Raw genomic sequence first — 24,609 nt, 5'->3', positions numbered from 1 at the left:
ACTGTTGCCAATGTCCACTCTTCCTCCACCTGGGCATTCTGTGATGCCCACAGCAGCCTTGTGAAGAAGGCAGGGCAGGTGCGCCCACAGTGCAGACAGGCACACAGAAGCTCCAGAAGCATCTGTGACTTGTTGGAAAACATCACCTCTACTCCACTGCCATCGAGCCACTTCTCACTCATCACAAGCCCATACAGAGTTTTCGAGACCGTGACTCTTCATGGGCGCAGCCAGCCTCGTCTTTCTCCCACGGTTTGAACTGCTGACCCACCCAGCCTCCTAGCTGCCTCCAATTCCAAGGCTTTTCCCCACTCCCTGTTGGCCCTGGTCCAGTGGTGAACAGCCCGCTTCCAGATCCCTCAGTGCATCATGGGAAACCTTGGAAACGAGCAGCTTGGGATGAGTGAGAATCTAGAGTGTTATTGTCAAGTGACTCCTTTTTCATTTTCTCATCTTAATTTTTTTCCCACCAGGTTTACTCTGGGTTCTCAGTTCAGGTTCAGGGAAAGGTATACTCTGAATGAGCAATGCAAGGCAGAAGCCCCCAATCATGACCTCAGGACAGCCCGCAAACCAGGCAAAGATGACACATCAGATTGTGCCACTGCCAGACGGGGTTATGGACAATGCACCCAACAAGCAAGTCCAGGGCTTTAATTAAAACGTCCCAGTGCTTCCGATGTTTATCTTGGTGCCAGAGAGCAATGGGGAAAACAAGCAGCTTGGTGGCTGTTTACTTACCTTGAGCTATATCGAGGCACTGCATGGACAGCATCCAGTAATAATAGGCCGCGTCATTAAATCTGCTTTCCACCACGGCGTTGTGTGTGAGCTGCTCCAGGACCCTCACCGCCTCCCCTTGCCGCCCGGCCTTGTGGAACGCTACGGAGCACAAGAGCACACAGTTGGGGAGGGGGATGGGGGGGAAATCAGCCAGCGGGCACCTGCAGGGGCTTCTTAGGGAACAGGACAGTTATCCCAAAATCTGTGGCGTTGTGTTGCTAGGATGCTGTCCCTCAGGGCCAAGCATGAGGCTGTGTCCTGCGCTTCTCTAGGCAGATCCTGCCGCTGCGCCACCCCAGGCTTGACACTTGCATCAGGCTTGGTGCAGTCACTGGTGACCTCACTGCATCCTCTTAACGGGCTTTTGAAGAATTACCAACAGACTTCTGGGTATTAGCCACCCCTCTACTTTATGTGCAATGAAATGGGCTTCAGCACGGAAAGGGAGAGGGGCCGCCTCAGCTCAAGTACTTGGGCTGTCTTTCAACTCAGTACTTGTCAATGAAAACCTCTCAAGAGTTGGCTGTCTTCTCGCTGCCAAACATTTGTGAAAATAAGCAAAAAAAAGTTTCTCAATCACTCAGACAATCCATCTATCCATTTAACCGAATTGTCCTGAGGTGCCTAGGACATGGGGGGTGGTCTGCCAGAGCAGCACTTCCAACTGTGGCAGGTGCCCACATGTGGCGCTTGCTTGGTCCAAATCTGCTGTAGAGAAGGAAAAGGTCTTTTTGCCTTTGTGCCATTCTCATCTGCAATCTCCTGTCTGAGCACCAAGTTACTATGGCGATGGATTCTTGGAAGGGCAGACACTGACAGATGGATAGGTTGATGTGTTTTGCCCAAACACACAGATACTTCAGCAACTGGGTGCTCTGGAAATGCCGAAGCAGAGAGAACATGCTGTCCTTCAAAGGGGGCTTTTATCAGAGAAGCTCAAACCGGGAGACATTTGTTCTGCAATGTGTCCGGAGGTGGCAACTGTTGTCCTATCGAAGTGTAAATCAGATGATGTGGAATGTGACACACCTAGCTTCCATGTGGAGACATACTAAGCAGAATCAGGCTTCCCAGGCCGACAGCTTAGCCGCTGTGACTCTGCTCAGTACACTTGGCCTATGCCGCTCTGCAGGGCTCAGGGCTACGTGGTCCAGTGCCCAGCCAGGACGTGACTGAGAAGGCAGTGTTCCAAATCATTACTATTGGCTGACGCTCTGTAATTTCCCTTGCTCCTGCTTTGGATACTGTCATGCCTCTTCAGCAACCCATTTTACTAATGGAAATACCAAGGTGCTGAGCCTACCCAATTTATCTGAGCCAGGCTTTTACCATGGTACAGGGAAAGGCAGGCCAAAGCCTGGGGCCACAGACACTTGGTGGAGGGCCTCATCCTGCTGCAAATCGCAAATCCCCACGCTGCTGCTTCCTGGCTGTGGGACTGCAGGCAAAGCCTCTTCAAACCCTGCTTTTCTTATCTTCAAAATGGGAGCGATAACAGTGCCTACACCATAGGGTTATTGTGGGGATTTAATGGGAGAAAATTCCCAGGCCCAGTGCTTGGCTCCGTCAACAGCATGGCTCAGAGGGGAGAGAGGGATTTGCCTGTGGTGTGCAGTAGCTGAGGGCCGGGCCTAGGTCTGTCTGGCCCAGCGCCCTCCAGAGGGAAGGCTGAGCACCTGCTGCGCCGGGCCAGAGCCCCATGGCAAGAAGCTGCTCTGTTTGCGTGACCTACCTTTCTGGGCTTCCTCAAAGCGGTCGTTCTCGGCCAGCCACTGGGCATAGGGCACATAGATGTCATCCTTAAACTCGGGATGCTTTTCACCCAAAGCAAAGGCCTGGAGCAAGAAGCAAGTGCATTCTCAACACAGCAGCCCCCGCAGCCCCCAGGACAGTGCCGCACTTGGCAGCAGCCATAGAAGGATGTCATATTTTGCCAGCCTGACAACTCAGAGGGGGGGAGTACTCCCCCCTACCAACACCCCCAGAAATGCAAAAACAAATCAGCTCTTTGAAAACAAAAGGCAATTAACAGCAATATGCAAGTGACTGGATTCAATAACAACACAGTCTGTTTCTGGACTACAGAAGCGGTACAAAATCGGAAACATTTTATTTTGAGGGTTTGCGTGGGCTCCTGTCGCGCTGCAAACAGATTTCTTTTAATTGCAGGCGACACCTAAGGAAACAGGATTGACATTATCGTCACCGCTGCTTATTAGCTGTCAAAAGATGATGGTGGGCTTGGTGCAGCATGGGACACAGAACTGCTGCCAGGCCTGGCCTCAGTTTAAGACACAGGACCAGGAGGAGGCTAAGGGGGGCCACGGCAAACTGGGGAGAACTTTGCCGATGCACAGCAAGGGCTGAGCAACTTCAGGGGCTTTATCCATGCTGCCTGAAAAGTCTCCTCAGAATTGTATCTTGAGAAGCCATCACTGATTCGCCACGGGCCCCAGCTCCTTTCACCAGTGACCTTGTCACCTCACCAAATGGGAGCCGTTCAGAGTCCGACAGCTCTTACCAGAAAGGGTCCCGCTGGTCTGTGAAAAAGGTGGGGACTAGCTGGTGGGCTGGGCGCTGCTATGGTGTTTCTAATCCTCCTCTGGGAGAGGTTGCTCTCTAGGGGAGGGGGAGCCCAGAGCAGAGTGGGGCACACTGGCTGCTCTGTCACCTGCCACCTCTCTGTGGGCGTGGCGGAGGGAACTGAGGAGCTAATGCCTGTACCTGGTAAATCTGGGTGGTATTTGGGAAGAAAATGCAACCTAGCAGGGTTTAGAAATCACACGGGCAGCTCCACATCAGAGATGTGCAAGAGCCTGTGGTGACGGTTAGAGGCAACTAAGACCCAACACTGTGCTAACTGTCCCATGCCTAAGCCATGATGCCCAATGGGCAGCCAGGAAAGATGTCCTGAATGAATGAAAGACCCTCCAAGAGGCTCTGGATCAGAGAAGACAAGTGGGCCCCAAAGTCCCATGCACCCACATGCCTATGTTCCAGGGCTCAGGGGTATGCCTAGCCCCTACCTCATCCCAGCGCTGAGTCTCCACATGCAGCTGAACCAAGGACTGGAGGTCGCCGATCTTCAGGTAGGTCTCAGCCGCGTAGCCAGGGTTCTCCAGCTTCTTGAAGTAGTGTGCGCACAGCAGCAGGGGACCCCGCTCGGCCTTGTCCAGCTTGCGGGCAATGTCAATTAACCTGAAGACACAGACGAGGTCTGATAGACTTGGGGTATGTCCACTTCACTTTATGGTGCCTGGAGCTCAAAGCACACAGCTCCAGGACACCCCTGCCCTGCGTCACACACCCTTCCCAGCTGGACCTGGATGGCTGCGTGTAGTGCTCATGGCTCCACAAGCTGCCATGAGGACGATCTTAATGCATCTTCACAACCCTACAAGGTGGCTGTCATGTGCCCCTTGTAGAAACCCTCATAGGAAATGAGGCGAGGGAACAGAGGGCCCCAGGAGGGAGACAGGGCAGGATAAGCTCTGAAGGCAGGCCTGCTGTTAGGTCAGGCTGTCTCTGCTCCCAGCCAGGTGCTGACTGCTGGCACACCACGTCTTTCCCTGGCCTTTAGAAGGCCGGGGAAAGCGGCTGTTAACAGATTCCGTTTTAGAGGCAAGCAAGCTCAAGGAACCTTGTCAATCTGTACTTAGAATACTAATCATATCTAAAAATAACACTCCCAGCAGGGAAAGGACACATTGTTAGGGAAAGGTGGCACTCCTGGGCTCCCCTGCCTCCCCGCACCCGCAACCAAACCAAATGTCCCAATAGGGACTCCTGTGACAGCAGACTTGTCGTCTTTTCCTGAACCAGGTGAGCACCTCCAGGGTAACCTGGTAAGTATCACCTGCAAGTGAAATTGACAAAGGGACAGACAGGACCATCCTTTCTGCAGAGTAACTCTGAGGGCAAGCCTGTGCTCTGCCCTCCAGACTTTCCTCCTAGACAAGAGGAAGGAGTGGGCCACCCAGCAAGGGCCCTCTGTGAGGACCATCATTGTGAAGCATGTCCTCTCTGCTCGTCCAGTCCCACCTACGCTGCTACTGCCTCACTTTAGTGCTGCTTTCAGAGCCATCCAGCAGCTTTCTCTTTACCAGCGGCAGGTGTTACACTTAAAGCCACTCTCCTGTCGGGGAGACAACCTTCATCCTGAAGGTCTGAGGCTCTGAGTGCCAACGTGAGACCCACTCGCTGCATGTCTTCTTGTCCTGGACAACTATCACTTCCAGTCCCTAAGGCTCAGTGTGCATAGTCAGGTCTCAGGGGCGGCAGCTCCCACGTGTCTGTCTCCAGGCCTCTACTTTCCTCTCCTACCTCTGTGCTTTCTCCACAGCACAACCCCAACCAGGGCCCTCAGGACCTAGTGATGGATCCAAGGTCTGGCCCACCCAATTCTCCAGCTTGGAAATTCAAGGTTCTGTTGGGTACTTTGTTTTCCTCTTTTAGTTCCTACGGCGACCACATGGTGCAGGCGTTGAAATTGACCATGTCAGAGTTTGAAGCTTGGCCCACTACTTCCTGGATACCTGACCTAACTTGCACATTTCCTCCTGTGAACCCTCAAGACAGGCAAGGCCTGGGGGGCTCAGCAATGGCAGATTGAATGTCATGCCTTCCCCTTTGTTCTCCGCCACCCTCTCCCCAGGGGCCTGGTATGCTTCTCAAAGGCACTGACTAACATTTTCAATCTCCATGACTCCCAGAGTCTAGTCAGAGCACATTTGGTTTGGATATTCAGAGAAACATTTTTTTTTTCCTTGTCAGTCAAAGCCGAGCGCCGCCATGGCACGACTTGCTGCCAAGTGCTTCCTGGGGCAGGACCGGGACCTACATGTCTACCCAGCCATGGTCGCCGCTGATCTCGATAGCCTTGGCATGCTCTCCCGCCGAGACGTACATCTCTACTGCGGCTTTGGGCTCGTTGATATTTCTGGCCCAGTCAGCCTGTTTGGTGATTAGCATCTTTGTTTCTTTGGGGTCTTCAGATCCAAGGAAATCCTGAGGAAGCACAACAAACAGAAACACTCTGGATTAGGACTTCCTGCTGCCAGCATTACGTCAGGCTGCCGAAAGCTGGAGCAAGGAAGGGCTGCGTTTGGCTGAAGTGGCAGTCCGGATGCAGGCGGGAACCCACTCCGGCACGGGGACTGGGGAACAGTCCCAGGTGTCAGGGAGGAGTGGGTGACTGCCCAACAGGTGTTCCTGAGGGTACAAAGACATTGGACACTGTCAAGGAGTGAGTGTTTCCTGCCCTTTCTACCAACGGACCAGGCTTTCCAGAGCCTGTGGAGTAGCACACACAAACCCTGCCCTGTGGCCAGGCACTCATCTCTTGTGTACAGTTTAACACACAGGTGGCCATCCCTAGATATCACCTGTACATCTGCCCAGTCCAACTTCAAATACTCAGACCCGCATCTTTATTCAGATCGTATGGATGAGACCACATGCCTCACTGAAATAATTTCAAGAGTCCTGGGAAAGCCCCTCTGTTCTCACCCCCCGCACACACACACACACACACACACACAGCTACCACCACAAAGGACTATTGTCATTTCTTTTCGGAAATGTGCAGTTGCCTGAGATTAGGAAGCGATCCATTGGCCTGGCCCCAGATATGTCCTTAGGACAGATAAAGAGAAGAAGCAGTTTTCATTAATTATTGTCTAGCTGAACAGCATCCAATCCTGAGGAGTAGGAAGCCCCTCCAGGGAACAGAGAGAGGGAGGTGGGGCATCTCTGTTGTTTTCACCAGTGGGGCCACTGAAGGTCATGCCCAGCCTCCTGGGGTTGGCCCTAGAATATGTGAGAAACAGTCTCAGATAATCACCTTTTTTTTTTTTAGGATACAGGTATCCAGAATACGAAGGTTAAAAAAAAAAAAAAAAAGATTGCCACTAAGGTTCTAGTTCATACATGCACAGGTTATTCCAAAGAAAACATGTTTAAACACGCCACTGCCATCAGTGCATGGCTGCAGACAACTTCTCTCAGAAATGCTCTTGTCTTAGTCTCATGAGGAGCCATGACGCAAAAAGTCCAATCAAAACACTGGGATCTCATGGGATCTGCTGGACCAGCTGAATTCAAAGCAGAGAGGTCAGCTCAGAAGGTTATTTGTTGTTGTTGTTGTTAGGTGCCATCAAGTCGGTACCGACTCATGGCGACCTTATGCACAGCAGAACGCAACACTGCCCAAATCTAGGTCAACCTCATTACTGTTGCCATGCTTGAGTCCAGCGATGCTGCCACTTGGCCAATCCATCTCGTTGGGGGTCTTCCTGTTTTTCTCTGACCCTCCACCTTACCAAACATGATATCCTTCTCCAGTGACTGGTCCCTCCTGACAATATGTCCAAAGTATGAGAGACGAAGTTTGGCCATCTTGGCATCCAAGGAACACTCTGGCTGCACTTCTTCCAAAACAGATCTAGTGGTTCTTTTGGCAGTCTGTGGCACTTTCAATATTCTCCTCCAACACCATAACTCAAAAGCATCAATTCTTCTATGATCTTCCTTATTCACTGTCCAGCTTTCACATGCATATGAGGTGATTGAAAATACCATGGCTTGGGTCAGGTACACCTTAGTCCTCAAGCTGACATCTTTGCTCTTCAACACTTTAAAAAGCTCTTGTGCAGCAGATTTTCCTAATGCAGTACGTCGTTTGATTTCTTGACTGCTGCTTCCATGAGTGTTGATAGTTGATCCAAGAAGAATGAAGTCCTTGACAACTTCAGTCTTTTCTCCGTTGATAAGAATTTTGTTTATTGGTCCAGTGGGGAGGATTTTTGTTTTCTTGACACTGAGATGTAATTCATCAGTAAATATTTTAAGTCCTCTTCAGGTTGTATCATCTGCATATTGCAGACTGTTAATAAATCTTCCTGCAATCCTGATGGAGACTGCTTTTTCGTGACCTTAAAGGGGTCATCTTGATAGATTTTCTCAAAGAACACAGGACAATCATTGGGGCTTATCATGAAGACATTTTAAGAAAACTGAAAACTGCATTGGTAAGAAAAATGTCAGAAAGTTGTTCCAAGGAATTACCGTCCTACGAGAAGTTCATGGGGAAGTCTTAGCCCAGTCACCTGATCTGATCTCCCCTTTCAGGCTTATTTTTGTTTCCCAGTCTCAAAGAAGATGCCGAAACTGCTGTTTGGAGGCGTTGCAAATCAGAGAGAACAGAATTCTTTGCGGCCAGGGTCAGAGATGGAAACACCACCTTCAATAGTGTACAGACCTAAATGGAAGATGGGCTGAGGAACAACTTTGCGTTTTGATATTTTTCTTTAATAAAGGTGTCTATGATTTTGTAACAGTACTTTTCGACTTACCTGTGTATAACCGTGACGCGTGCCAGCACTGAAGCGTAACTGGTGTTGGCACTTTTAAAGGTGGGCTTCTCAAAAAGGGAACCCCTGGAGTCCTAAGAGCCCAGATCTGCATTACCAGCAAAAAGTGGCTTATCTCTGGAATAATGTACGGAGAGTGCGCCAGAGTCAGCCTCACCAAGGATGAAAAAGCCCTCGTCTCCTCGGGTCAGCACTCATTTGTCAGGAAAGTGCAGTCAATGCGTGTGGAAAACCCTCCAGAACAATTAGCTCCCCTTTTTTCCCCATTTGCTTTCAGGGTAATCTTGTAGCCCCTAAAATCACCAATTAAATGGGGCTAAGACAATCAAATGTTTCAAAAGGGGAGAGAGGAGTTGGGGACCTAATAAAAGACAGGCCCACTCAGCTGACCTCTGGGTCCCTCTGGAATTCACAACAGGAAGGGGCTTAGAAAGCAGCTGCTAACTACCTGAAAATGCCTATTCTGGACCATTAAGGACACACCCTTCACCCTTTGCAGCTACAACATGTCCCCTATGACAGTGCAGTGCTGGAAGCTAACCTGGGTGGTTGGGTGAGGTTTAAGAGCTGGGAGGAAAGGCACTATCAGAGGACAGAAATGTCCTTCCCAGTGTCTTCTGTGAATGACCAAAGGGACTCAGGGGAAGTCAGCCAGGCCCACAGCTCCCAGGTTGGAGGTCCCTATGGTAGCAGCTTAGGGAGTCATGGGTGCATGCAGGCCGAGATGAGCTGGTTCCTTCAAGGCTCAGTCAACTGGGTTTCCAAACCTAGTTGGTTTCATGAACCTAATTTACACGTTTATCTGGGACCATAGCAAAGCCTCTGTCCTGGAGTGGATAGAAAGAGACTGTGCTGAGTGATGAATGAGACTAAACAGGGTTCCCAGGCTTGCTGATTTTGATAAGGATATACTACATAAGAGCTGAACATTACAATTCCCTTTACCACCATATAAACATGTCACTTACCCGGAAAGCATACAATTTATTTGTACGTGGGAATGTAATTTAAAATTTTTCCAAAAACCAGATTGAATCTTGGGAAGCAATTTTCAAGTAAACAAAAACATGCCATGCTAATAAGCACTGTATTTCTACACCCCCTCCCTCCTGCCCCTCAAACCCCCACCATAATGTGTATGTACACATTTTCTCAAATTCAGACTACTAGGAGGGGATCATTGAAATGGAACCAACCTACTTGGAATTGTGATAAAACTCGCACCAAAACAAGCCTCAGAGCATTTACCTTCACAGAGGCGGACTGGATGGGCTGTATTTCTGGGTGGGAGACTGGTGTGCAGAGTCCAACAAAAGCACAAGGGAGGACTTGGTACAGGGACGGGATCTAACCCCTGGGCAGCGGTCTGAGGAACCCACATCCCCCAGTCACATTTGGCCCTCTCGTTTTTTTCTAACCTTCATAAAGCTTAGGGGAAAAAAAGGGCTTTCCCTTTTTCCCAGTGTCTGCAATTCTAAAAACTCAACACAGCTGCAGGCAAGTTACCTCTGAGGAGGGACTCCCTCAGGTCACCACAGGAAGGGCTGGGACTCACTGGATCTCTGGGTGCCCAGGCATTTGCTACCATGTGCTAGCTGCCTACGTGGTGGGGTTCCAGGAAGGAACGGTGGTCCAATGTCCTGGTATTCCTGATGTTGAGATTCTACCTCTGGGGTTCAATCCATTGGCTTAAGGTTTTACCTTCTGTTGAAATTTTGTTATCTCCAGAAAGAGACAAGCACTGATTTGGTGTTCTCAGTAGCACTTCAGTAACTCTGAGTCCTGTATGTGTGTGTGTGTGTGTGTGTGTGTGGAAGACCCAAGCTGAGGAAGAAACAATGGCTGCACCATGAAGCACCCTGGCTTTGAACAGGGAGAGAAGGAAGCACCAAGATGACAAGACAGGCCAGGGGCACGGCTGCTCCTTAGGGACTGCTGAAGCCACACTGCAGGAACCCACACAACTCTCAGCCCCAGGAGACTGCAGATGGTGGAAGATAAAAGGACACGGCCATGTTCAAGAACAGAAAAGCCCAAGAAGAGGGGGGAATGTTTTCCAGCTTGAGCTCATGAGCTCGATGATTACCATTAATAGGCACTAATTGATTGTGGCTGGTGACTCCCTTAACAACAGTTCTGGGAGACTCGTCTGACTCCACCAAGAAAGGAACCTCCTGGGAGAAGCTCCTCCTGCCTTGAGAGGCCCAAGATTCTTTTAACCTCAAATTTGGCCAAGCTGCAATGTCTTTTCTCACCAAAGCCATTGGGGACCTTCTCTCCCCCACAGCCCTTTAAAGGCCCACACCTGCTGGGGGCTGGCTTTACTGGGAGAGCAGTACCACCACAACCTGGATGCATGTGGAGCTACCCTGGGCCAGCTGCAGGGGGCACATCATGTTCATGCCTGAGGACATGGACTCTTGGTGACGCCACACACACTGAGAGGCTGTGGGGGAGACTTTGCCCTGCTCCCTGGATGCTCAGATGCCCAGCCCCTCCAGCCTCATCGCTGCTGGAGGTCTCAGCTGCAATCCATTTGATGCCAACCTTCGAGGGTAGGTTTAGGTCACTTTTGCCCAGTAGCCACGGGAGGTGCCTCTGTTTATCAATTTGCCCATATGCTTTCTGAAGCTCTTGCTGTTTTCTGCCCACACCACTTTTGGGGGTACACAGCTTGGATTGCTATTGTTGTTGTATGCTGTTGAGTCAGTTCTGACTCATAGCGACCCTGGTACAGGGGTTCCCTAGGAGCAACTACTGATCGTGTGGTTCACAGTCCAGTGCTGATCCTACAGCACCGCACCAGTGATAGATACCACAGTGTAAAGACCCTGGTGGGTTCCAGTGGCAACCAGCGGGCTGTAAGTGGGTTACCTTGGCGTACTCAAACATACGGAGGTCGGTGTACATGTCGAGAGCAAGGCTGTCGCGCCCGCTCCTCTTGTAAAGTTTGGCGGCTTCATGGAACTTCCCCTGGTAGGCAAACACATCTGCCAGAAACAGGTCATTGTTGCTCTCTCCCCGCTTCTTCCTCTCCTGGAAAAATTAGAAGCACAGGAAATGGCTTCTGCAGTCAAGGGCAGGAAGCAGCCTTTACAAAGGTTACAAGTTGCTATTTCAAGCTAAGCCCCTGGGCCTTCCTACTGGAATCTCCCCTGGGCTGCTGGATCTCTCACCTAGGTTTCTGGTGGGAATGGGCAACAAAAAAAAATCAGAATTTTTTTTCCCCCCACCAGAGTAGCAAAGATCAAAAAAGACCACAAAGATGCAAACCTTTGTTTGTTTAATGGAAATTCTTCAGGGTCGCTTTCCGGTATTTTCTTCCAAGGCCAACAGCAGGGAAGTGAGGGTAGTGTGTGCTGCCAACTACTGGAGCCTCTGTGCTCCCAAGACCCACAATACCCCAGGCCTGGCCCGACTTGTGGCCAGGATGATGACATGCAAAGAGAACATTTAGGATTTCTGACCAGAAGAGGACCAAGATAACAAGTCTTACTATGTTGCTATTTCTTGACAGAAGGTAAGTAATAACATGTGTTGAGCACCCACTGGTGGTGGTGGTGGTGGTGTGCCATAGAGTCGGTTCCCATTCATAGCAACCCTGCAGGGGGTTTTTGAGGCTGGAGATCTTAATGGGAGCAACTAGTGGATTCAAACTGCTGGCCTTGTGGTTAGCAGCCCAGCTCGTACCCCGCCACACTACCAGGGCCCCTTGAGCATCGGCCAGGTGCCATGTATACAATTTATGTCCCAAACCCACCAGATGCCATCAAGTGGATTCCAACTCATGGCCACTCCACGTGTTGCTTATAGTAGTACTCCAACAGGGTTTTCAAGCCCTTTTGGAAGCAGATTGCCAGACCTTTCTTACACAGCACCTTTTGGTTAGTAATCAAACACCACCTGCACCACGCAGGAACTCCTATTTTATGCACACCACCCATAAGGACATACTAGTAGGCACGCATACATACACACACAGATGCCTAGCAGTGCTGAGGATAAAGAGGAATAATTCACCATTCCTGTGTTAGGGAACATTCATTAGTCTATAACTCAAGTATTTGTCAACACTCAATAGCACCCAATCTCTCATTCCCAGCAGTTTCCTTTTGCTTGTTTTCTAGCAAGTGTATCACAGTAGAGGAAGATGAGACACTGAATCAAACTCCTAGACAAGCTGGTGAAAAGTTTTAACAGCTGGAAGCAACATGCGTCCTCACTGACAGAAAGAATTAAAAAGCAACCCCCCCAACCCTACACATAGTTTGGGCTAATCAGTCAAATAAACGAAATCTTAGTAATAGGAAATGAATTCAAACCATGCAGTGAGATCAAGAAACAGGTGGCACTAGGCATGGGGTTAGGCCTTACCCATCCTAAGCCAGACTGTCCCCACTGTCCTAATATAGGGACTTAGATTCCAGATGCACACAACCATCGGGGCAGATTTCTCTCTTGCAACAAGTACAGAAACATCTCACCTACCCAAGAGGAGTCTACTAAGGAACCTCAGTTCTCTGGCACAGGGATTGAAGACCTAAAAGTAAACAATCAAAACCTCAGAGATGCCCAGGTGGACTTTGAGAGATAATTCTTAGTTTATTTTAACAGACTCCCCAGCTCACAGCATATTAAAGAGGAAGACATCTTGAATCATCATCTTAACATCAGTTAAGACATGATGAATGATCAAAGATGGCCCTCCCCTCTCAGAGCCCCATTCTTTTTTGCATAGAGAAAAATCAGATTCCGGGGCCTCAGATGAAAACACTTGAGTCGACTGATCATCAGTGACCCGGGAAGTGTGCAGAGGACTGGTGCAGAACAAACCCTGGACCATGGCAAGCAGGTGACACAACAGACCCTCTCCATCATCATGGTGCTGGGTAGGCATGGGTGGGAGGGGCCAGCTCTGCAAAGAAGTAGAGGAAAGAAGGCTGGGAAACACACAAAGCTGTGTTTCAATTCCAACTGACCTTGTGGTGACGGGCCCTCAGGTAGGTAACTTAGCCTTTCTGGGCCTTGAGTTTCCTCATCTATAAACAAGGGCTCAGGGCACCTGACTGCCTGGGTCACTGCCTGGATCTGCGGTAATGTGCACATCACCGAGCCCAGGGCCTGGAACAGACACTCTGCGCATGCTGACTGTTATTAGGATGAACAGGCATCTCCCCTCCTCCTCTCTTTCCCCACTGCGCCTGGCACAGGGCTTGGCCCACAGCAAGTGTTTATTATGCTGAACGGAACTGAAGGGACAAGACATTTTGCTGATTTCCTCACTGCTTCCATATGGGAATTCAAATGTATCTCACATTTCCATAGCCTCACAATAAATCTGTGCAGGAGAGAAAATATGTATGCCTATTTACAGACAGCCAGATAGCACAGAGACTCACAAATTCAGAGCACGGTCCACCATTCCCAGACTGGCTGACCATCCCAGCCCTGTCTCGTCTGCTCGACAAGGCCCTGTGCTCAGCTAGGAGTGGTGGGGCGGGGTGGGAAGGCGCAGTGTCCCTGTGCGCCTCCCTTCCTAGTCTCTTTGCTGGAGGTACAGTGCCGAACAGGTGAGCAGCACCTCTAATACAGCTGTCAGCCGAAAGGTCAGAGCTCCAAACCCACTGTGGGAGGAAAGATTAGGCAATCTGTTCCCCAAAACTTACAGCCTAGGAAACCTTTGGTGGGTCCTATAGGAGTCCTGGTGTGGCGCTGTGGGCTAATGCGTCAGACTGCAAAGTCGTTTGAACCACAAGGTCGGTGGTTCAAGCTTACCAGCCGCTCCTTGGAAACCCTATACAGGGTTGCTATGGGTCGGAACCGACTCGATGGCACTTCACAACAACAACAACAACATAAGGTTGAAGGAGTCAGAATCCACTCGATGGCAGATTGTTAACCACTGAGAATGACTAAAATGGTTATAAGAGGCTAAAAGTCAGCACCAGCATGAACACCCGTTACTAAGTGTTTACTGAATCCTCACAGCCACCCTGCAGAGAAGGCCTTACTGTCCCAAAGCTCGGAGTGACCAGGAACCCACACAGCATCTTGGCAGCCCCTCCCCTCTCTGCTGCACTGACACCTGTCCTCAATGCTCTCAATGTGGGGAGGGCTGCGGGCTCCTGGGAAGGAAGAACACATGGCTCATTTTCTTACCTCAATGCTGTTGATGAGCTCCAAGTATCGGAGGTCTTGTACTCGGGTGAAGGCCTGCAGGGGAAGAAATGAAGAAGAAAATTAGCTATCTTCTGGGCTTCAAAAGGGGGTGATTGGTGGCGGGGGGAAGGCAAGCTTTACAAAGTGGGCCAGGAAGGAGGGGGGAAAGCTAGAGTGCATGAATCGCTGTGTTTATGTGGCTTACGACACTACTCCGTGAAGCAAGGCTTTCTCTCTGTGATTAGCCTATTGACAAAAAAAAAAAAACAAAAACCAAAAAACAGCAAAGAAGTCCTGCCTGGCGCAATCACATTGGGATTAGGTCAAAGAAAACCATGACGGTGCACTGGGTGAAGATGCCTGCCTGGGGAAGGCTCCTTCTACAGGAAAACAGCCACTCCCCGTCCCCCGACTGCCTGACAGTCTGAGTGGGTGAGATGCAAGAGGGGAGGGGGACAGAACAGGAGGCTGGAAAGCATTCCTTCCTTCACTCCTTACCTCAAGTTCTAGATGGAAACCTACTCAGAGGCTACAAGCACACGAGATCATTTAGAAAGCATGAGCCAGCTTTGCTTACTGAAGAGGTTGTTGTTGTTGTTAAGTGCCGTAGAGTCGGTTCCGACCCATAGCGACCCTGTACAGGGATTCCGAGGGTTGTAAATCTTTACGGGAGCAGAACGCCTCATCTTTCTCCTGCGGAGTGGCTGGTAGTTTCGAACTGCTGGCCTTAAGGTTTGTAGCCCGATTCATAACCACTACCCTACCAGAGCTCCTTACTAGGGTGCAATAAACAAGGGCATCTGGAGCTCACCTACTGGGGAGAAGGAGAGTTAAGAAGACATAGAGATGGCTTTGGGAAGAAGTAGGGACTAAATCACTTGGAGTCCCAGGAAGACAAAAACTTAAGTAAATCCTTAAAGTTCATCCTTTGCTTTGGACTCTTTATGCCAGAGATTCTAAAATCCCTGAGCTGCAAGCAATTTGGAAGCTGCCCCTCCCCTCAGGTAGACTAATACTAGCGAAACGTCTTCCCCTTCTTACAGATTCTGACAGGGGTTCAGGGAAGCCAGACCCCCACATCGGAGGTGCAACTACGTTTCCATCTAGTTGTCTGTCCTTCTCTAGATTCCTGCATGAATTGGGCCAACATTTGCCCAGGGAAGCAACGCTGGGAGCCTTCAGCATTTAAAATGCTGACAGCATCTCCATCCTGAAAGGCCCAGGGCAGGCTGAGCGCTTTCCAGCTGTTCATTCCCACAGGGTTGGGGCCACTCTTAGAAGGGGCAGCACATTACTAGGTCTGCCTGAGCTTGGGAACTGTGGAGTGTGAGCACACCGGGAGCGTGGGGACTGAGGCATCAAAGACATCGGGATCTCCTGGATTCCTGGGAAGGGCGCTGGGCTAAGAGCGCCTGCTTCACACTGAAGTCTGATCAGCAACACTTGTAAGAGAGGGGGACTCTGCACTGCCTGGTGACTGGAGAGGGCCTGAGGGAGAGGAAAGGGGCATTCCAGACCTCAGTGGAGCTCTGGGACTTTCCAGCTGTGGGGCCCACGCCTGCTTCTCATCCCAGGACTCCCACACCTTCTTTGTGCAAAGGGTAAAGGGAGTGATGCCTCTCCAAGGTTCTTTCTAGCAGTGCTGGGCTAGGATTCTGGTTCCCCTTAGGAAGCTTTGTCCAAGTTCCTTCAGCCCAGACAGTCTTCAGTGTCAGGGAGCCTGGTGGCAGTGGTCAGTCACATGGCCTGTGAGTCAGCTCAGCGGGTGGAAGTGAAGGAAAGTGTGGGAACAGGCTGCATTCGGGCCATGAGCAGCTCTCTTCTGTCATCTAGTGGTGAGGCTGGTCTTCTGCTGGGAAACACACACACACACACACACACACACACACACCCCACCCAGCCCCATCTCCAGATCTCAGGCTGAAAAAGGAAGGCCTGGGGACTTCAATAAAACGATGACGTTCTAGTCTGTGGTCCAAATCCTGCAGCTTTAAACCAGGGACTGTTTGAGAGGATCGGGTCAGGAGTTCAAAGTTAAGCCCTGAAATGTGTAAGACAGCCTGCAAGATGAGGAGAGTGATGTTAAGATGCAGAAGCCACCGAGCTCCTGGGTGAGGAGATGACAATGCAGTAGGGAGACCTCTGTTCCCATCGCAATGCCTGGCTGGGCTGGGTGAGGCCAGGGAGGGAGGCTCAGATCCTAAGCCTCTCTTACCATGTTCCTGATACTTAATAGACTTATATAATCGAGATAATTGTGATTACATACCAATCATTTTACTTGTTTTAATAACGGTTAACATTTGTACAACCATTTCCAGTTTTAAAATCCCTTTTGTAAACGTCTTGTTTAAGACACAAACACTGTGTGAGACACAGGAAGCCAGACCACACAGCAGAGCCGGTTCTCACCCAGGCCTCCGCATACTAGCCTGGACCTGACCTCAGAACCTGGGGAAAAGTGTCAGCTTTGCTGTCCTCACAGAAAGAGGGAAGGGAGGAGAGAGGATGCCTTCTCACATGGAAACCCAACTCAGAGATGTGGATAGGGCTTTCAAAGGCGCAGAAAGGATCAAGCATTTTTCAGCCGTCTCTGGAGCTCTCTGTAGGGTAAGCACTGTAACCCATGGTTTGGTTTGAACCTCAAGGTTGGTGGTTCAAACTCACCAGTTGCTCCTCAGAAACCCTACACAGGATCGCTATGCGCTGGAACCAACTAGACAGCACTTAACAACAGACTAAGGCGGGAAATGGCACACTGTGAACCAAGTCCACGAGTGTGTCTGTGCTCCCATGAAGGTTTGTGGGAAGTGACCACATTCTACTCAGAATCCGAGAGCTTGACCATCTCTCCTTCAGTGTGCTGACAGGAAGTGCCTTGCTTAATAAATGGCATAATGCTATGTCAATGAGACAAGATACTATTTACAAGCTACATTATCTGCTAGGTGAGGTGCTTTACATAACTAATAGCTAACGAGAGTGACAGCTGGAATAGAGCCAATGTGTGTCTTGTGTCAGGCTTCACGTACCTTACAAGTCTGCCAGGATGGCTCTTGCCGCCACCCTCATTTTACAGACCTGCGCAGGGTCCCTGCGAGAAAGTGGCCATGCCAAGATTTGGAATGAGGTTGGGCTTTGCTCCAAGCCACTGCAGCATGCTTCTCCCAAGTCACCTAGACCCATTCTCTCTCCTGATGGGGCCCTCCAAGTACCAGACTCCATCTCATGCTGACTGATTCGATGTTTACCTTCTTTGCAGTTTCAAACTCTAATCCTTCTAAAGCTTCCATGGCCAGCTCACGCCAATCAGTGTCTGTCACGCCCAAACAAGCGATCTGGTAGGCTTCCTTGAACATTTTCCGATCCAGGTACTGGTACATCGGAGCAGACTGCAGGGCATCATCAAAAGGAAAAAAGGTGACTTTCAAAGCAATGGAAAGAGTCAGAGTTCTATAAAGCCAGACCCAGATGTGTGGGAAGATATCATTGCAACTGCCCATGGAGTATTGCCACACTGATTACACAGGACTGCCTCAGCCTCACCCAGCAACCTCTTCTCAGAGCTGAACCACAGGAGTGAGCCACACAAACCTCCCTCCCATCCTCCCCACAGCAGGCCTCACACGCTTCACCCCTGGAGAACACTGGCTTGGCTTCTGAGGCTGTTCAATATTATCTCTTCTGAAAAGTCATCCCTGATCCCTCAGCCCCAGCCCCAGCCCTCAGGCTGTGAGGTGATTACACGTAGGAGCCCAGGAACCACCTGAGGCAGGCCCCCTCCTCTATGTTCCGTGAAGAAATGAGCATCATGAAGAAGGATCTGAGTGAACCTCTGCTTTGAGGGACTTGAGCCACACATGGGCTCTTGAATCTATGCCAAAGGCCTGAGTAGCAGGGATTGTTACTCCTTAATTTACAGTTCAGGAGATGGAGAGTCAGAGGATAAATGACTTGTCCAAGGACTAGTAAATGAAAGGTCTGGGGCTGGAGCCCAGGGTGGCCTGACTCCAGGTCCTGGCGTGTGTGTGTGTGTGTGTGTGTGTGTGTGTGTGTGTGTAAACAAGGAGAGCTGGGCCTGGACACTTTGACAACTTAAGGTCTTGCTCTTGTTTTAGGCCAGTCCATGTGGCTTAAGGAAGCAGCATCTCTCCTTCTGGGCAGCAAAGCTCAATCAGCCAGTACCTCTGTGCTAATGATCCCCAAATATGGAGCTGGGAGTGCTGCCTTCTCCATTTAGGGCCTTTTGCTTGGAAATTTCCTGTCCCAATTTTTAGTTTTAGCACTGAAGCAAAAAATTTTTTTTTCCTTTTAAGACTTTGACAGCAAGATGTAGGGCTTCCCGAGTACTTCCCTCTTCAACTGCACCAGCTCCGCCTACGCTCCCTCCTCTAGCTAGCAGGGTGGGAACTGCGCAGCCGCTGAGCTGAAACCCAGGCCTCCCTCAGCCCATCCCAGCTGGGTGACTTTGGTAGCATAGTGATTACGAGTTGGGCTGCCAACCTCAAGGTCAACAGTTCGAAACTACCAGCGGTTCCCCAAGAGAAAGACGAGGCTTTCTGCTCCTATAAAGATTTACAGTCTTGGAAACCCTGTGCAGACTCACTATGAGTCGGAACCAACTCCACGGTACTTAACAATGAGCCAGTCAATTCCGGCCTCTGCTGAACTCACACCAACTCCTCACCAGGCCCCTTGTTCCTACATCCACCTCTGCCTTCTCTGAAAGACCCCTGGGCCGTGGGGCCCCTGGCTGACTGTTCTTCCCTCACTGGGCTCGGTTTGAGTTTCCTGCAAGTTAACTTCCCAAACTCCCCATCCACCAGGTTTCATCCTTTCTAAACCCTCTGTTCCAACTTCATTCTGTATTGTAACGTTTGTTACTTTACGATGGTCTGTAATACTAACAGGAATACAGAATAGGAACAGGCCAGATAAAACCCGAAAGATGGGTATAACTAGCCCCATGTCACAAAAATGAAATGGAGGCCTAAGCAGTGAGCAGCACTGTGCAAAGCCACAGCTGGACCTCGTGGCCGATGCAGGATCTGACACTGGGCCTGCTCTCTCTCGGACTGAGTGTCCCATGGGGTGGGACGGGGGCTCAGACAGGCATATTACAGGCAGACAACTAATGGCCAACCCCCAGGCTTCCCTGGAAGGCACAAGTTGAGAGAGAAAGTCACAGGAATCTTCAATATGCTAACTGTTAGCACCCCCATCCCCACCCCCCAGTGCTCTACTTTGTACCTCACGGTTGCTTTTCAAACTACAAGGTGCTACAGGGCCAGCGCCTAGCCTACCTGTGTCTTTAAGTCAGGTGAGTCAGAATAGGTGCAGGGCTCCCATTAGCCTGACTTTAGTGTAAGAAGAGGCTTTAAGGCTTTCATGGATTAAACACTGCATATGCAGCAAGTGAAGGTGATTGCAATGACAAACCTGTGAGTAAGGGATTGGTTCAAGGAGACTTTCTGCTCTCGTGAAGGTTTATAGCCTCGGAAACCCCATACAAGGTGGTTTTGCATCAGAACCGATTCAATGACTCAGGGTACACCACCACCAGCACTGGGGTTGGCTGGATGAGCTCAAAGTGAGGACAAACTAATGAACACTAAAGAGTTCTGGGGTGGCACTGTAGGGTCAGCGCTGGGCTGCTAATGCAAGGCCAGTGGTTCAAACCCACCAGCCACGCCTCAGAAATCCTATACAGGATCCCTATGAGTTAGAAACCATTCGACAGCACTTAACAAAAAAAAGGCAAATACAGCTGTGAGCTGCCTGTTAAGTTGGGGTTTGTAACGCAAAGGCTTACTGTACCTCCTTCTCCCCCAACCAGGAACTCCAACTAGGACTTTACTTGCTACCCTACTTGGCAGCACAGAGAAACCAGTTCTTGCACAAGATGATTTCGAAAGGAAACCAGAAATCCCCAGGGTGAGTCTGATGCTTTCTTTATCCCTCCCTTCCCCCCTTCCTCCCCTTTAGGCCAAAACCACAGGAGGCTGGAGGCAGAGGCTACAACAGAGAAGCAGTCTTTGTCTAGAGGCTGTTTCCTAACCCTTGGCAGTTCCAAGCTGCTGCATCAGCAGGATGGCCTCAGGGAGACTTTGGTCCTGGCACAGGAAGTCCCAGCTGCCCCTTTGGCTCCCCTTGGCTGGCCAAAGTCAGGGAGCAGCAAACTGCATTGATTTTTGAGGTCAGGATGGCAATCCTGGGAGAAAACCTTGCATAAGCGTTGCCCACATGCATGACTGAGGGAGACTGACTGGGTTTCTGGTGGGTGTGGCATGGGGGCTGCAGGGAAGCAGCCCAGGAGAAGCTGTCTTGGGTCCCCTTCCATCCCCCTGACCTCCCTACTTTCTCCTGTTTCCTTCTCGTCACCTCTTCTACTCTGATTTATTAACTGCTCTCTGTCAGGGATTTTACAGCAGTTAGGAGACTGATAAAACCCAGGTGAGGGGCAATCTAGAAATTTGTCCAGAAGACTTTAAAAGGTATATACCCTACGGCCCAGTGATTTCTCTTCTAGGAATTAATACCAAGGGGCTAATTCAGGACAGATGCAAAGATTTTGTTAGAAGGTTCAGTTTTTGTTGTTGTTATGTGTCATCGAGTCGGTTCCGACCCATAGCGACCCTGTACAGGGTTTGATAGGAGCAGCTGGTGAGCTTGAACCTCTGATTTAGCAGTTCAAATGACTACTGCAGTGCTATTTATAGTAGGCAAACAAAACCAAAAAAAAATAAAGGTGGCGGCAGTATAACCATCCCATAGATGCTGACTGGGAGTCCTGGTATGGTGCTGTGGGTTAATGCGCCAGACTGCAAAGCTGTTTGAACTGCAAGATTGGTGGTTCAAGCTCACCAGCTGCTCCTCAGAAATGCTGTATGGGACAGAACTGACTGGACAACACTTCACAACAAGAAGGTGCTCACACTGAGTACACAGCCTGAGGGCCAGCACCCATCTGAGAAAGATGGGGGGTTGTATCCGTGTCCGTCCCCTGGCTGTGACTAAATGGCACAGATTGGAGGCAGGATCCTCTGTGTTCTTTCTTTCAAATGCATGTGGACCTACAACGATCTTATACGTGAAAATGTTGAAGTTCGTTATGGTCCTGGATCCGTGTTTCCAGCACATTGCTGAGTGGGAAAGTCAGAGTGCTCATTTCGATGACCAGCTTAAAGATCTTAATTTGTACCAAGTGGTGCAAAAGCACTAGACCAGCATGAGACTGGATGAAGAGATGGCAATGAGGATGGTGGTGAAACATCTCCGTTTCTTGTTCATGGTCCACGTTCAATAAAGTAAGGGCAGGAAATCATAGGCTTCATCCATAGGTCACAACACTCAAACCCATGACACGGTATTTACACTTTGATTGCATTTTCTGATTAAAAATATTTACACAGAGCTCTATACTTGTCTTATAGATGATACCGAAGGTACCCTGGTGGTGCAGTGGGTGACGTGATCCAAGGAACCACTCAGTGGGAGAAAGCTCTGGCAGTCTGCTTCTGTAGAGATGAGAGTTTGGGAAACCCTACAAGGCAGTCCCACTCTGCCCTGAATGGCTGGTATGAACTGGAATCAACTTGACAACAGGGAGTTTGGTTTTTATACGAGGCAGCTTCAGAAAGTTTGTGGGAAAATGCCATTATCTTTTAATTCTATACTAATAAAGAAAAAAGTCTGGGTGCTGCATGAGGATTGAAGAGGGTGGGATTCTCTCTCAAGATGGTTCTGGAGCTTATCCCTAATTTTTGACTGTTTTATCGTGAGCTTGATTTTCTTATCAGGCAGCTGCGGCAGCTGTGACGGGACAGCTACCACTGGGCTGTCTGTGTTTCTGCCCTTCCCCCTTTCCCTGGTGCTGCACTCTAGCCCCCCATTTCTGTTTGGCTATCTCCTAGTCCAGAGGACTTGTGCACACAGTCCCAGGCTCCTTGTGCAGCCCACAAACCCACCCCATGTGTTTTCTCTCTCTCCCCCCCCCGCACCCCCTCCCCCACACATGAACCTCCATGTGCCGTATGTATTCCTGGCTCATTCCACTCTGAGCCACATGACTCTCAGTGAAACACACTTACAGGGAAGGATGTGAGGCTAAGCTACTTACCCGAAGCAACATAGGTTACGTGGGATGGAATAGGGCTTCCTTCAGGTCCATATCTTGACTGCCTTCATGGTAAGCTAGCTGCCCCTCTCCTTATTACCTCTAGAACACCAGTGAGATGCCAGGCTGCCTAGGTTCTATCTGTCCTACCACCCACAAGAGCCAAAAGGCACCCCCCATTACCTGTGGCACCTCCACAGCTGACATGGAGAAGACGTGGAGGCAGAAGATCTTGGACCCGTTGTAGCCCACCACAAAGCCCTGTAGCTTCTGCTGGTGCACGGGGAAGGTGCTGGCTTTGATGTTGAGGTAGCCTCCCCCCGAGAAACAGAGCATGTCTTCACATTGGGTGTTCCAGGCCACACTGTTGGCATTTGGTTCCTAGGAGACAGGGGCAGTGAGATCCTGTCAGACAACCCCAGGCTTTGGTCGGAACCCCTCATTTGATAACAGTCAGATGGATGAAAGAGGAGAAAAGTGGAGTCAGAAAGAAATGGCTAGAGACACAGGTCTAAGCTCCTTCTGTGCACTTCTGCGTTGTTTGAATTTCAGTGTGAGCAGGCATCACTTTAGAAAACGTTTCTGATTACCACTACCTAGAAAGGGTAGCACCCTGTCATTCTATGCAGTAGATCTAGGCTCAACTTCCAGCCAGTGCCCCACATGCATAGTTACCTGTTCCACATCATAGCAACAGGTGGTTATCAGCAGAGCTTCCAAACTAAGAAAATGAGCAAGGGCTGGCTACCAACTTCCGAAAACTAGCCTATGAACATCCTACGGATGACAACCATCTGGTATGCAACCAATGGGGAATGGCCAGGATGGGACATTATTTCCTTCTGTTGTGTACAACATCCCCCTGTGTGCCAGGGGCTCGTCTTGACATCCGTTCAAGACAACAATAACCGAGTGATCAGCAATAAAATCCGCAAATAGACCTGGAGTCTCAGGACCAAAGGCTCAGGAACACCGTGATCAACTGACATAACACAGTCCACAAGGACAATGCTCTGCATCCTATTTTTGTGAATAGCAACTGGGTTCTTAATCAAGCTCTCCAAAATCAAAGATAAGGAGAGAATCCTAAAAACAGGGTGGGAAAAGAGAAATGTTACTTATAAAGGCAAGCAAATCAGATTAAGCTGTGGCTATTCAGCAGAAACCATGCTTGCAGGCAATGGGGAGACATATACAAAATCCTAAAAGAAAAAAAACTGCCAACCAAGAATCGTCTATCCAGCAAAACTGTCAATCAAATACAATGATGCAATCAAAGCATTCCAGGATAAACAGAAGCTAAGAGATTTTGTCAAAGCCAATCCAACACTTCAAAACATCCTAAAGGGAGTTCTTTGGACTGAAAACCAACAAGAACAGACAAACAGAGATTGACAGGTGTGGCAACACCACCTGAAACTCACACGATGGCTAGCAGTGTACAGAACAGAACAAGATTACAACAACGAATTCAAAGGAGCTGGGAAGTCAACCGAAGATCAAGATAATAATAATATCAAAGAAGGGGAAAATGTAGGAACAGAGACCCAGGTGATGAGGAGGTCAGGTAGATTACAGGATACAATAGATTGTCTTAAATGGAGGGAAAAGTTAATAGACTATAAGGTAACCCCAAAGAAAGTTAATACTTCACAACTTACCATGAAAATGAACTTCCAAGCAGAACAAGCAAACATGAAAACTAAGTAGAAACTGACAAGAAACAGCACAAGAGTGACCATCTTAGGTGCAACCACTGGTCTCTCCATGTGCACAGGAAAGAACAGTGATGAACTGTTCCAATGGCTTTAACGGAACACAACTGCTCCAATGGCTTTAACGGAACACAATGAACATCAGTCTTCAAGACCCTGAGCCAGCTCCCACCACCAACCGCTCTGAAAGGGATCACATTAGAAGGTCCCGCGATAGTGTAGAGTAAAATGTAGAACAAAAGTCAAGGCTATAAAAAAGACTGGGCTTACTGGTCAGAAAGAGACCAGAGGAATCCAAGACTATGACCCTAAGTCACTGTTCAGGTGTGGAACTCACTTCACCCTTGTGGTCCAACTTTCAACCAGCAGTAGATACATATATACTGTTGTGTGGGTGGAATTGTGGGTACTTTCTACTTCATTTCTTTTTTGTTTGCATGGATTTTTTTTTTTCTTTTGTCATGAA

General features: G+C 49.5%; 1 protein-coding gene across 1 annotated transcript in view; it reads right to left on the bottom strand.

Annotated features, from left to right (window-relative positions):
* Positions 1-24,609, bottom strand: part of IFT122 (intraflagellar transport 122 homolog (Chlamydomonas)) — a 69,608-nt gene that overhangs the window by 8,052 nt on the left and 36,947 nt on the right. The window contains exons 13-20 of the mRNA XM_006868669.1: positions 22,612-22,809; positions 17,564-17,704; positions 14,313-14,366; positions 11,028-11,189; positions 5,624-5,790; positions 3,810-3,981; positions 2,516-2,618; positions 742-882 (exon numbers count right to left, since the gene is read on the bottom strand). Coding sequence (XP_006868731.1) covers positions 742-882; positions 2,516-2,618; positions 3,810-3,981; positions 5,624-5,790; positions 11,028-11,189; positions 14,313-14,366; positions 17,564-17,704; positions 22,612-22,809 — 1,138 coding nt within the window. The remainder of the gene's footprint in view (positions 1-741; positions 883-2,515; positions 2,619-3,809; positions 3,982-5,623; positions 5,791-11,027; positions 11,190-14,312; positions 14,367-17,563; positions 17,705-22,611; positions 22,810-24,609) is intronic.

The sequence above is a fragment of the Chrysochloris asiatica genome, unplaced genomic scaffold (genome assembly GCF_000296735.1).
Source record: "Chrysochloris asiatica unplaced genomic scaffold, ChrAsi1.0 scaffold00121, whole genome shotgun sequence".
NCBI lineage: Eukaryota > Metazoa > Chordata > Mammalia > Afrosoricida > Chrysochloridae > Chrysochloris > Chrysochloris asiatica.
Note: the sequence above shows the minus strand (reverse complement) of the source record. Positions and strands in the feature narration are given on the sequence as shown.